At 29.6% G+C, this 15,298-nt stretch overlaps 1 protein-coding gene across 2 annotated transcripts; it reads left to right on the forward strand.

The window, feature by feature from the left end:
• Window positions 1-378: 378 nt before the first annotated feature.
• On the forward strand, window positions 379-15,271 carry LOC106689673 (esterase FE4). Of its 2 annotated transcripts, XR_010844003.1 has the most exons (11): window positions 379-612; window positions 3,762-3,893; window positions 3,977-4,127; window positions 5,500-5,685; window positions 8,433-8,623; window positions 8,717-8,885; window positions 9,929-10,107; window positions 11,197-11,344; window positions 14,423-14,546; window positions 14,624-14,876; window positions 15,103-15,271. XR_010844003.1 is itself a non-coding variant. In XM_014434781.2 (10 exons), the coding sequence occupies exons 1-10, from the start codon at window positions 421-423 to the stop codon at window positions 14,781-14,783; spliced, it is 1,632 nt and encodes a 543-aa protein (XP_014290267.1). In that variant the 5' UTR covers window positions 379-420; the 3' UTR covers window positions 14,784-15,271. The 2 variants fall into 2 exon arrangements, 1 of the variants encoding a protein (XP_014290267.1); XM_014434781.2 differs by having other exon boundaries at window positions 14,624-15,271.
• The last annotated feature ends 27 nt before the right edge of the window (window positions 15,272-15,298 follow it).

The following is a 15,298-nucleotide window of genomic DNA, read 5'->3' on the forward strand; positions in this document are numbered from 1 at the left end:
TTATATCTTGTAGAATTCTTTGGATAATTTTTATGGTCTTTGATATAGAATGACATAATAATATATGCAATATTTATGTTATATGCTTAATAGTATAAAATGAGACCAGTTATAAATGCCCTAATGATTCTCATGCATTTCTAAAAGCAATTTTTTAACTAATCGTTAAGTCAGGATTTTTTGTCATTATTGCGATAACAATTTTTTGAGATTTTACTCAAACAAAAACAATACATAACTAACATATACTTGTAAAATTTGCCAGCTTTCTAAAATATTGAGCATCAAATAGATGGGATATTAATTTTTCAATTTAATTTATAAGAGCCTAAGAGATAACAGTTGACCTTGATATCTTAGAAATGAGAAAGATATGGTATATGTGATAACAATAATTAAAAATTGTCAAAAAATGTCAAGATGCACCTATACATCATTTTTATAAGTTATATTGTATCATTTTGTACTGTTTTATCGATAGACTTACCTGAAGTTTCAATAGAACAAGGTATTCTTCGAGGTTTGTACACTAAAACATTCAGAAATCGAAAGATTGCTAGTTTTGAAGGAATTCCTTTTGGAAAACCACCATTAGGAAAGTACAGATTTAAGGTAAACCACTTAATAATTTTTTAATTCAAAACATATTTTAAATATTTTTTCATGTTTGTTTTTATTTAATATTCTCTTTGAGGTTTAAATTTATTTCTAAAACCAGATTTGAAATAATTTCATTATTTATATTGATCCATTTAGTATGATAAGTATACTTGGGTTGCTTAGTTATTTTGAAGATTCACTTTTGAAAAGCTGGAAGTTAAGGAACAAATACATCAGGGATTAGAAAATGAATGAGCTATTATTTAAGAATTAATTCTCAAGGATGTTGAACTCAATTGAGAGAACTGAGTCAGAATGGTTTTGTCTAACTAGGCAGTTTTTAGAGAATCATCAAAATGAATTTCCTTAATCCTAAAACCCAATCTAGGAATATGACATGTTTTATCATTGATATTATAGTCTAATAATAGTTAAAAATAGATCTGGGCACTTTTTCAATAATGGATTTATTAAATAAATTAAAGAATTAGTTCTTGAAATAATTATTTCTGAAATAACAATTATTCCTTTAGTGATTATTTGGTGAAATATTTTCAATCAAATAACTACCATTACTTATTAAATCATTCATAAATTTAATTCATTCATTCATTTTTTATTAATATTCATCCAATAAACATTCATTGAAATAAAACACATATTTATAAAATAATGCTTAAAGTCTAAAAACACTAGAGATAAACTATATAACTCAAGAGATAGTTTACAATCATTGCAGCACCTGTCATAACTACTGCCATGGAGTGTAACTGTATGATAGCTGCTATCATGACAGTATCTAATCTCAAGGCAGAGTTGTCACACTAGGTCTGGCATGATAGTTGACAGTATATGCAACAGTAGTGAAGCTACTGTCACCTTAAGACTTTTAGTATGACCCTGTGAACCACCAAATACTACAGCCACGGTCATGGAGTAAATTATATGATAGTTAATACTGTCAAAATTGTGATCCACATTTACTATCTGTTGGTATACCATCATACAAATTACTCCATGGCAGTTGCTATGACATTTGCTGCAATGATAGTGAACTATCTCCATGCAATGTTTATTTATGGATTGAAATGTTGTTTCAGAAATATGAATATTGCTTTATTTTAATGATTAATTAATGAATAATTATTTCAAGAAATAAATTAAAGTAATTGCTTGATCTGAGATTATTTCATCAAATAATCATTATTTTGGAAATAATCATTTCGTCATTTTGTTTTATTTAATAAGTACATTAGGGGTATTCATGATCTTTAGTTTAGCATGTTAAACCGTGTTAAATGGAAAAACTCTTGTTATATGGAGAAATATTTCCTTCTCTCACCATGTTAAACCGATATAACATATAACATGGTTGAGAGCCTATTAGTAGGTTTGTTAAATGGAGAATGACGTCACGCAACATAAGAGCTGAGCTCCACACCATTTTGTTTGTTGTCCTGTTAGGTAACCTAACAGCAAGTAACTTGCTTGTAGTTTGTATTTTGATTATGATAAATAGTATTGTTTGGGATGTTTTTATAACTAATAAAGTGACAATAATAATAATGTAATGGCAGTTGCCAATTAGCTCATCTTGATTCTCTTCCTCACAAGTCAGAAGATCAACAAGACACTCAGTAGCCAAACTTTCACACAGCTTCCACTTTTCAGTCAATGTAGGTATGTTGTAATAAATTAACTTAATCAAAACTTAGAAGTAAACATTAACATGAAGTTTTGGAAGGAAAGGTTATAAAACAAGTTACTCAGAAAATCCACTAGGAGCTCTTATGCATTTAACATTTAACATGACTTAAATAGGGATGCTCATCAATCCTACACTTATTACATTTAACATGGTAAAACATTTTGCATTTAGCAAAACATCATGAATGGCCCTATTATTAAAAAAGTTCCCATGTTTGTTTGAAAAAGTTTATATTTGGATGGAATTTCGCCTAAGGTTAAAAATAAATATTGTAGATAAATAAAGAAAACTACGTAAATATGAAGATGGTCAGGGTTGCGTCAAAAGGAACATAGTTTACAACTATTTATTATCCGACGTTTCGCCCCACATTGTAGGGCTTCATCAGGGCTAAAAAAATTTGAAATAGTAAGATAATAAGATACAAAAATGTAAATAGTATTAATATAAAATGAACAATGATAAGAATAAAAAATTACTTAAACTATAAAGTTTAAAAAGTACAGGAGACGCAAAAACATGATAAATTACGCAACTAATAATATCTACCGATAGAAAATATCGGTTCTCTCATAATTATTATTATTGTCATGTTTTATATCTCTTTCTTGTATTATTTTTCATTTTTCGTCATATTTTTATTCCTCTTTCCCGTATACGTGATGAAATAAAAATAAAACTGTTAACTGCCACCTCCTCTTCACTCCTGCACGCTTCCGATTTCTGTCTGTCTGTAAAACTATCAACTTGAACAGGTAGATAGTCCTGATTTGTTCTTTACTCATTTATTATCATTATTGATTTTATTTTTATTTATTCTTTCACGACCTTTATTTAACTTCAACTTAATTCTTTATTTTCCGTCTTTTAGTGTGTTAAATTTTGTTTTCCAACATCTTCTTTTCTGTTTCTGCGTTTTATTGCCTCTCCTGTACTTTTTTTACATTATAGTTTAAGTAATTTTTTATTCTTATCATTGTTTATATTATATTAATACTTTTTTATTTCTTCCTTTCTTTTATTTGTATATATTTTTTTTCATCTATTTTTACATATCTAATATTAACCTTACCTAAATTTACATTTTTGTATCCTATTATCTTACTATTTCAAAGTGCTCTTAGTTGTTTTTGTATCTTTTTAGCCCTGATGAAGCCCTACAAAGTGAGGCAAAACGTCGGATAATAAGTAGTTGTAAACTATTTTCATTCGTTTTGACCACAACCCTGACCATCTTCTTCATTTTTGAAATTATATATATACACACACACACATATATATACATGTATATAAAACTAAATAAAGTTTTGAAATATTGGTTATAATTATGCAATCCACAATATTTTCTCACCACTTTTAAATATAAATAAATTATACTTATTGATCTATTTCAAAAATACTAAGATGAATATTTATGCTTATATAATAAACGCTTTATTTTTATTTGATATAGGAACCAGTCCCAACAGATCCTTGGATAGGTATATACAATGCTACCAAAAAACCACCTCAGTGTTTTCAGACTGAGCAGACAAATGCTAGAGGCTCAGAAGATTGTTTATATTTAAATGTATATACACCACAAGTTAGTATAAATAAAAACTAAAGTTTAAAATACATGTGGGTGTTCATTTCTCAATTCAGATGATTTAAAGAAATTGATTTTAGTTGACTATAGACCAACCTAAGTCATTGAATGTTATTGCATTCATCCATGGAGGAGCTTTCTATGCTGGGAAATCAACAGATGTCAGTCCCTATTTACTGCTTGATAGGGATCTGGTTTTGGTAACGTTCAATTATAGATTGGGACCACTAGGTAAGCCTGCATAAAATATTTAAAACCAAAGAAGTATAGTGAATATAATTAGGTGAATATCTTTATTAATTTTGGACTTAATAGGTTTTGCTCCCTCACTTCCAAAGGTAGCAAAGCTTTAAATTCATGCAAAAGAGAAAACAATTTTGTTTCTCAAAATTCAAAATAGTAATTGTACAAATAAAGCTCCATTGATGGGAAAACTAAAAATTCTCATATAAAGAATGCTACACGTTTGTACATGCATGACCTCTAATTTTGAACAAGCAAAAAGTTAAGGGAATAATGGAGAGGGAAAGTTGCAAGGAAAAGTGAAGCCCCAAATGTCGGGCTGTATTTTACAGGGTGTGTTGCAGAGTATGATTAGGGGCCAACCAAACAAAGAGGCTACCTTCTATCTCAGTTTATATTACAATGATTTCTATGAAGGGACCCCTATAAGATCAGTCAGAACAACAGTCATCATTCAAAAGCCAGACTGATTCAATCATGAAGACCCCTATACTATCGGTCCTACTGATGATTACTTGTATATGAGATATGGTAAAGTGAAAATCTTGTGCAATGTCTCTTTGGATTCCTAATGAAACAACGGCTTGTTTGGCTATTATTTTGGCAGTTGCCTGAAAGAATAAAGTAAAATGCATGATATGAATTAGGCACTTGCAGTTTACACTGTCTATTGCAATCTATCTCTGAAATTGATATATTGTAATGTACACTATAAAATGAATATAATTAGAATACATGAAATTGTTATAATAATAGGTTGATAGACTAAGATAAAATTTAACAAAGGCAGAATAAACTGTAACATTTTGATAACAATGTTAACAGTGAAAAAGATTAAAGATTTGTTAAATTAGCTACCTAGTAACCATTTTAGAATTACCAGAAATGTGTTTCTGTGTTAAGTTTGGATTCAAATTTCGTTTTTTTGTCTACAAAGACTTACAATTTACGACATAAAACTTCACTGAATTAATATTTTATATTCTACTCATAATTTAATGGTGTTTAATTTTGTATACATAACTGTTTCACTAGGATGTTATAGACAAAACACAAAACAACGAGAAATCAGAACAGCCAGAAATGTGTTTCCATATTAAGTGTGATAGAAAATTATTTCAAGATGTATTTATATTTAATTTTTTGATGGATAAATTTGAGATGAATTTCTTTCATCCTGTACTTTAAATACAATGATCTATTGCATATTTTTTTCAATTATTTAGTCTGAAAACTTAATTAAAACTATCATGAATAATTTACAACATACACTAATTATGTTTCAGCTTAGTTACAATTAATTTTACCCTTTAAATATAAAAATATTTTATCACATAAATTTTATTTTTTATTTGTATAGGTTTCCTGAGTACTGAAGATGCTATCGTTCCTGGAAATAATGGCTTAAAAGATCAATTGTTAGCTCTTAAATGGATTAAGAAAAATATAGGAGCATTCGGAGGCAACCCTAACAATGTAACATTAGGAGGTGTTTCTGCCGGTGGAGTTAGTTGTCATTATCACTTACTTTCTCCACTTAGCAAAGGTGATTCAATTAAGCAATTACGTAGCCTTATTTAACTATTATGTACAAACAAAATTATATGTTTGTGTTATTAGTCATTCTCCTCTAATAATTATGTAAAATTTATTAAATTTAATTTCTTATAATAATATTAAGCATAATAATTAAAATGATACCTTATTTTATTTACCTGATAAATGTACCTTGGAAAATAATTAGAATGAGAAAATAAAATATATGAAACATTTATTAAATAAATACACAGATTAATTAAATAAATAACTAATAGCACATTCTTATAATATTATCTCTCAATAAACTCTTCTATGAATATAAATATTTCTGAAATCTCTCTTTATATAAAATAAAAATATAGCTTATGAGAATATTATCTAATTGTAAACAAATTATTATGATTAACATCAAACTCCAAATATCTTTTATAAATAACTAATTTTATAATTTAGCTTTATGAATTTACAACGTATTAGGTAACTACTGATATTTTATTTCAGTATATAATTCTAATTATCTTCCGTAAATCTCAATTCTCTTCTAATTATTAAGTGTTTTTTAAAAATATTTATGATTCAAATAATTGCAATTGTAATTTGAACAATAATGTACTTGTTGTTTATCTGCTATATTGTATTGACCTGTGCTCTCTGTGGGGGGAAGAGGGATAGTCTTGATGTCTTCTGGAAGAATGGAGTATATGTGTTCCTGATTCTATTGAAGTGCCCTGACCTGCCCAACCAATTACCAAGGACAAAGGGTCTGCCTCTTGAGTAATTTGGAGGTTGCCCTTTTTCTTTTCTTAATTTTCATCGATCAAATTTCTTTAGGAATTGTCCCACTTATTTGGTTCCTCCTACCTGTATAACAAACTATTTTACACGTTTGCTAATCTGTTTTACTTTTAATTTTTGGACGGCAAGGTTTGCAATTATCTTCTAGCTTCTTCTTGGATTTTGAACTAGTCATTAGCATATATTCTTTAATCCTAATACAAATGCTTAAATTGACCAGCTTTTATTTATAACTGTTTCTATTATCCTTATTATGCATAGCTAACATAAATCTATTGTTATTATTATAGTGACAATGGCATTGGTCATTGTCTGTTGGGCCTTATCAAAATAGTGTATGTATGTACATCAAGTGTGTGTTGTGGAATTAGAGAAGGGTTTTATAAACAAACACAAACAGTATATGTTTCCGTTAATAGATGCCACGCTGGACTGTACTCAGAACAAAGAAACATGCATTTCTTTGTTCCCAGCAGTGTTATAGTGTCACCATCTACTGTTTTATTTACAAACCAAATAATAAAACCTATTTTCCACAACCATTTCCTTACTAAAATATGTTTTATTATTTCCTTTCATTTATTAATTTATTTTATTTATATTTTGTTAATATTAATACATACATTTTTTTATTTTATTTTAATGCATCTCTCTCTATTAATTTAATGTTTCACAAACATTTCAAGTCCTAGGTTCAAGCATCCCCAACTGATCTTCTGTCCTTTTGTGGATGAGTTGGACCTCTCCCTTTTTGACTGCATCCTGATTCTTCATAGTCAGGATTATAATATTCACCAAAATCCCCTCTAATGTCCCGTTGTTCCTAGCAGTGTCATAGTGTCACCATCTACTGTTTTATTTACAAACAAAATAATAAAATCTATTTTCTACAACAGTGTGTTCACTTCGCTTATATGCAGTTCAAGTAATGAATAATGATATTCTGATCATTCATGTAATGCTGGTTGAATGGTATTAAAGGTTAAGTGGAACATATCAATGCTATTTAATGGTAAATAATAACACCACTCCAAATAAAAATATAATTAAAACAACTAAGCTTACTTAAATTAATCAATGACAAAATTAAATAGGTGAATTAAACATCACTGTCACTAAATGATGATTACATTTTTATGTACAAAATTAAATCTAGTACAATCCTTGATTGAACAAGACAACTGGAATTCTTAAATTTTTGTGCATAACTGGCAGATCTTTAGGCTCTAGCAACCATTTTTTCCATAAGAACCTCTTTACCTCTTCCAAGAGACATCAATCCCATAATCAGTAATCATTTTCCTGATCTTGCATCATGTAATCTAATCCTCTGCTCCTATAGTAAAATAGAAAAAATAATCTTTTCAGTCCTCGGTAGATATCAGACATGGGTATTCCTGCCTCAGGCTTAAGTTATCGACTTAACCTTTGTCTTATTTATTTCACTTTTTGCCTCCAAATGTGCAATGCTCAATCATTTCAGTATTGAACCCAAAAATTCTCTATAGCCTATCATTTCATAAAATAGATTCATTTTTTAAGAGTCATTACTTTTTCTCCACTGCCCAAGTGATTTCTTTGTTCCAACAGTCTATATCTAAAGATCAGATCTGTTAAAAACCTCCTTTAATCACCCATATTTTATATCTTCTTTTCTTAATTTATCTTTAATTTATTTCCCAGTATCTTTTTTACAAAGATTCTCTATTGACTCTTGAATGATACTATCAATCTAGTACCCTATCTTTTCATCCTTCAAATCATCCAGTCAACTTCACTAGAAACTTCAATCACCATAACTCAGACCTACCAAGTTTCATTTTAAAATTCTCAAAACTCTTCAAAAAGGGGGCTGTCAATCAAGTCTTCGACTGGCTTTATTCCAGAGGTAAGATCAAAAGATTTACTAACCATTTCTTGCTGTCTTCTAAAACAAAATATTTTATTTCAAAATACCAGGTTTATTCAAGCGAGCTTTTTGTATGAGTGGAGTTGCATTAAACCCATGGGCTGTTGCACACCAATCGAAAGAAAAAACAATGATTATTGCTAACCAACTTGGTTGCCCTACAAATGATTCACTTGAAATGGTAGCCTGCTTAAGAGATAGACCTGCCGAACACATAGTTGCTTTGTCAAAGCAATTTTTGGTATTACTAACACAGTTTACTTAAGAATTTTTAAATTATTCTATCAGCATTTAGGACAATTAATTATTAATATTAAGATATATATTGTTTTAGTACTGGGGATCTTCTTCTCCACTAGTTATATTTGCCCCTGTGATTGAGCATCCTCATCCAAATGCTTTTATTTCTGAAAGCCCTATTAAGATTATCGAAGAAGGAAAGGGCTCAGATGTTCCAGTATTGCTATCATATGCACTAGATGAAGGGCTTTGTGGAGGAACAGGTAATTGATAATTAAAACAATATTAATATTGATGATTTATATCTACTATCTATTTAACTACTTAAGTTCTAGACAAAAAAAGGGCAGTTTGTAGCCAACCGAGTTGAAGCACCAACTTTATATGGCTCGAGACTGCAGCGGTACCTGTCTGAATCCGGCCTGGGGGCTCGACTTTTATTTCTTTGGCAATCTGTTTTTTGTTTCTTAGAGAAATTCTGTTCAAACATTAAATTGTATGAAAAAAAACCAAAACTTAACCCAAAATGAGTAAATCGTGTAATTTTGTGCAGAAAAAACTCAAATCATGTAATTAAATTAGTGTGATTTGAATGTCTTTTCCAGAATTCAAACATCTGTCAAGTTTCGAGGGAATTAGTGCGAAAATCCAATCACTGTCTCAACATTAAAATTTATTTTTATAATGTCCATCCTTGTCTTATGCTCGTTTAACTTATGAAAGGTTTTTTTAATCAGGGTTGATACATTTCTTAAATATCTGCTTCGCATGGATAGTGAAATATCGGACAAAAAAAGCATTGTTCTAAAGACATTACTTTAGACAGGAGTTTCTTTCTCTACTATGGTCCTAAAGCTTGTTGGGTTGTCAAAATATAAACGCAGTCTACATTACAATCTGTAGGATATGTCAAATTAGATTAAATTAAAATCTATACTGCTACAACCCATGAATGGTCAGGGGGTCAGGGGTGCAGTACTTTGTAAGGAAGTACTGTTACTAGACGACCAAAGGTAATTTGATTAGAATCATACTTGACTGCTAGATTTTTACCCAAGTAAGGGTACCCACTTCATGAGGCTGAGTTGATCCCGGTAATATTCGAGCAGTTCATCATGACCCCCTGTGAAAGTTTAGATCGGTTGTCCACGAATGTCCTGCTGCTGAATGTGTTAAAGGAAATTATATCTAAATATAAATGAGAATTAATAATTTAATGCTAATATATATTTTTTCTACAATTCATAATGTAATCTATGAAAAATAAAATTTATACTATTTTTGAACCTATTTAATTAATTTACAGAAATTCTATCAATACCAGGAATGTTTAATGAATTATTGAAACGCTGGGATGAAGTGTTACCGCATGTTTTAAGTTATAACTTTACCCTTACTTCTGAGAGAAAATTAGAAGTCAATCAACAAATTAAAGATTTTTATGAAATAACAAATTCTTCTTTAGGAGCTAGAAATTTGATAAAGGTAACTAATTGCTGAGGACAGCATTATGTTTTAGCTATATATCTGTATAAAATTTTTATTTTAAATTGTGTATAGTATGTCTTACATATATATTATTAATGATGATACATATTATTTCATAATGGATTAAATGATATTTTATTTTAAATAAAACAAGGCTGTTTACAAATGAAATAAAACAAAAATTTTGTATATAAATCTTTTGAGATGATAAATATAGAATAATAACTCTTTGAAATTCAATAAAAAATATATTTGATATTTCTGTACTCCTTAAACATTATATAATGTTCAAAATTAATGTAAATAAAGCTTGAAAATGGAAAGAGAAAAAAATTCTTACAAACTCGCTTGTTTCATCTACATAATATGCGCGTTCACATAATATACACATCTGACATTATATGTACTAGCTTAAACTCTCCATAATGAAATAGAAGGATTAATTATTTTTTTTAAATAATATTAATACTTCCAATATGATTAGATAAGCCCAGAATTCACATAAAATTTTATTCTTTCTATCAATTAATAAAAACTCGGGTGTGGAGTACGCATCACACAACTTTCACTTACCACCCTACTTTGAGTTGAAATTAATCCTCGCTCGTTTTGGAATAGAATTTTCTATACTATTCCCTATGGCAATACTTTCCTGTACTTATTTTCCAAATGAGCCTTTCAGTAGATTAATTGACCTACTCCAAATTTATCAATTCTCAGAAAACTTTTAATATTATTTCTCATTGAAAAATTAAAACATTTTTCATTTGGAAAAGTAGGAAGAATTTACAATTCTTCTCTTAACAATTTATTCAATGGTATTTTTTTATATAATAAATATTAATACTGAGAATGATTTTGTGCAATTAGTTATCTTGTCAACTGAAAGGTTCATACATAGGTTAAGTGAAATTTTATTCTTTCTATTAATTAATAAAAAAAAATAGTTTATATGTATTATACAAAAAAAGTTCCACCAATAAGGTTTATAATCAACAACTCTTAAATTAAAATTTATATATGACATTTTACGCTATTTCTTTCAATATGAAAGTGGCAGGCTTTTTAGTTGAACTATTGTTGCAGATGATTGGAGATCGGCTGTTTGTGGCAGGAATTAGTAAAACAGTTAAACTTTCAGCTGCACATTACTCTTCTCCAGTTTATTTATATCGCTTTTCATACAGAGGAAAACATTCAGTGTCTGAGTTTTTCGGCACATCAGAAAATTTGGGTGAGGCCTATTTTCATTTATTAATGTAGTATACCGAGTACCACATAATAAAGTGGCTCCAAAATAAAAAACAATTGATTCACTTTTGATCAGAATTGAGGTTTCACTATCTATTGATCAGTAACATGAAATAATAGTACAGGAGAAAAACAATTAGGTTTCATAAAAAATTGTGTTTGCAAACATTTTACAAAGGCCAAGAACGATGAGACTACCTTACGTTACCCCTAAGGAATATTGGTGGTATTTCAACTACTCTATCTTCTATATTGTCTGTTTGAGTTTATAATTAAATTTTGATTTTTTAATTTAAATCAAATAACTATTCCTCTAGACTCTACTATATTTTTTGTTCTATTATGTGATTGGTTTTATAGTACTCAAGATTATTCAAGAGTGTATCAGTCTTATCAGTTGCATCTTATCAACTGCAATTCAAAAATAGTTTTACATTCACTTGGGATTATTTAATTAATTAATAAGTCATATACTGTCAAACAATTATTGACAAGTTTTCATCAACTCAGTCATTTGAATAAGTACATATTATTACACAGGTCAACAAAACAATATTTTTTTTTTATATTTTAACAATTAAATTTTCATTCTATACATTAGATCATAAAATTAAATCTTTATTTATTACTTTTAAAGTTCAAAAATGAGTTCCCTCCTCCTTAAAAAGTCAAAAAAATTTGTAATTCTCTTATTTTGTGAAATACTGCCAAAAGTATTTATTCAATGAGTTTTATTAACAGTTTTGTTGAATGTATTTGAAGTAAATTAAGAGAATTTTCAGACTTAATGATTATCATAAAAATAGCAAATGATAAATAAAATTTTAAAAGTGTAATTTAAGAGTAAAAATTTGAATAGATCTTTAAAAAAAAAAAAATTTGTAACTAAACAGTTTGATCCCTAAAGTCATTGACTTGTATACATTTTTGTTGATTACTATTTTCATAAGAATGGGTGACCTCTGTGAAGTTGGTCCCCATTCTCTAAGTATTTGAATTTTTTTTAAGTTCTGGAGAGTTCTCAATTATTTACTGAAATAGTTCTGTTGTTTTAAACATAGAGAATACCGTTCAAAGATACGTGCAGCCTTTAACAACCTATAACTCTTTTGCTTTCAACTTTAGAACCAACTTAAGGGTAATTGTTAAAACTCTTGAGGAGGGGCTAACAGAACTCACAATAAACGACACAAAATTTTTTTTCCTGAGAAGAGGTAAAAATTAAAAATTCTTAGAGTTCTGGTAGCCCCCTTAATACTTCTAGAGTTCTCAATAATATTAAGAAACATTTCTGTTGTTTAATACATGAAAAATACCATCTAAAAATATACATGGCTTTTGTGCAACTTTAATACCCTGTAACTCGTTTGCTATAAAATTTAGCACTTTGATTAGATATTTTATTAGGTGGGCTATTAGAACTCTAAATAGAATTGTTGGTTAGTGTCCACCAAGTGTTCCAGTTACTCTAGTTTCCAAATCCCATCTGTGTTCTTGCATCCTGCTCCACACAGTCCTTCCCCCTACCCCTAGCTCGGTAGAGATTTCCTTCTAGAATTTATCTTGGTGTATCATCAATGACCATTCAGGCAACATGTCTAGCCCAGAAAAGACGTCCAATCTTTATAAGTTTGGTGTTAGCTTTACCAAATAGCTCGTATATTTCCACATGTTTCCATCTTCTCCAGTAATCACAATCTCTGATCTCAACAAATATCATTTGAAGGGTCTTTCTCTCAAAGATAAGGATTTCATTTTACTTGGCATTCACTGGAGTCCATATCTCTGAAGTATAGGCAAGAATAGGACTGATTGGTTTGTTATAGATCAATGTTCCTTCTTCTCATGTACCAGATGTTTCTTAAACCAAAATAGCTCCTGTTGGCACTCATGATTCTTCAGTTTATCTTAAGAGAAACATTAGTTTCCAAGCTAACAATAGAGCCTAGATATGTTCACTACTTTCTATATGTTCTGAAACTTAAATGGACTAAATTTTATAAATCATTCAATGGGATGTGTGTTGGATCCTTCACAAAAGGATGACCTTTGTGCCACAAGTGTATTACTTTTAGTCTAGTTTTATAACTTTTAAATAGTAGTGAAAGAAGGTAAATAAACTTCTAAGGATGTCTCAGGTCAGATACTACATTTTTCTCAATGAGCATAGTATAATGCTTTTGATTTTTTAAAAATGATTTTTTTAATTTATTATTTATTTAATTAATTTTTATTAATTGTCTCTGATGGATTTATGAAATTAGCTGAAGCAGCAAGAAAAATGGGGCTTGAAGTGAATACAGAAAAGACCAAATACATGGTCACAGAAGAAATCCCCAGGCTTGGTGAAGAAATGAGGATTGGAGAATATACTTTTGGAATAGTCCCCGAGTTTGTGTATCTTGGATCGCTCGTAATCCAAGAATATACTGTGGACTCCGAAATTAAACAAAGAGTCCTATGTGCCAACCGCTGTTATTGTAGCGTTTGATTTGTCAAACGATTTGAAGATTTATCTGTATAAAACAATTATTCGGCCAATTCTTCTATGTGACTCGGAAACGTGGACTATCTCCAAGGCTGGTGAGTACAACTTAATGGTTTTGGAGAGGAAGATTCTCTGTAAAATATTTGGAGCTGTCAAGGTTTTCCAGATATGGAAACGTCGAACAAACCAGAAGTTCAAAGATTTATTTAAGGAACCAGATGTTGTCCAGTTTGTGAGGCTTAGTAGATTGAGGGAGGGCCGGGCATGTTGCTCAGATGGCTGAGAATAATCTGCAAAGGAAAATAGTGACAGAGGTACTTTATGGAACAAGACACAGAGGAAGACCTCACCTTCGATGAGTGACGGCGTGAGTAGTGATGCCAGGACCATGATGGGAGTGAAGAACTGGATGGCAGCCTCACAAGATCGCAATAATTGGGGGAGGCTGGTGCAGGAGGCCAGGACTCGACATCCAGTTATAGTCCCAAACTAATAATAATAATAATAATTTTTATTGAAAAAGGTATAACTCAAATAGCTACTGATCAGATAATGTTGTATTTTAATTTCCAGGAGTTTGCCATGGTGACGATATGTTCTATACTTTGGGATTATATAACATATTTAATAACAAAGCAGAGTCTGATATTCAAATTTCTAACAAAATGCTTGATTTATGGGAAAATTTTGCTGCTGGGTATGTCTATTACAAAAATAAAACATCGAAATCAATTATAAAGTAAGTAGAGATTGAAAAAACGTTTACTGTTACAGAGACTTGGATAACGAGATATGGAGACCTGTGGAAAAGAATTCTTCAAAAATTGTGTTTATAGATATAATAAAGCCCACAAATTTTCAGCCAACAGTTGCCTTTCAGTTGGGAGAAGAAAGTTTTTGGGACTGCTTAGAGTTTAATGAGATTGTCAATTGAATATAAATTTATTAGTGGAAGATAGGTGATTGACCATATGTATTATTAATAAAAGGAATATGGTCACTCTGACTTTGACTTCTGTCAAAGCAGGTATGAATTCTGCCTCGTTTATTTTCTTCCTTTTTTCTTGATTTTATTCTTATCCCCATTTTTATCTCTTAGTTTTTACTTTCTTTTATATTTCTTCTTTTTATCTGTTACTATTTCCGTTTTCATTTATTTATTATTACCTTTTATTCTTCTACGTTTCATTTTATACCCTTGTAATTTTCCATTTACTTTTTTACTTATGTTAACTGTTTGTATCTTTTTTTAGCCCTGACGAAGCCCTGCAACATGGGGTAAAACGTTGGCTCATTAAAATAGTTGTCACTATTTGAGTTTTTTTTAACGCACCTGGACCATATTCCATTTATTAATAAATTTATCACCTAAACAAAAATAATTATTTGTTAATTAATGAATAAAGGCTCTATTACAATGAGTATTATTTCGTTTTTAAACAAAATTTT

The sequence above is a fragment of the Halyomorpha halys genome, unplaced genomic scaffold (assembly GCF_000696795.3).
Source record: "Halyomorpha halys isolate HHAL.00 unplaced genomic scaffold, Hhal_1.1 Scaffold1425.1, whole genome shotgun sequence".
Classification (NCBI taxonomy): domain Eukaryota; kingdom Metazoa; phylum Arthropoda; class Insecta; order Hemiptera; family Pentatomidae; genus Halyomorpha; species Halyomorpha halys.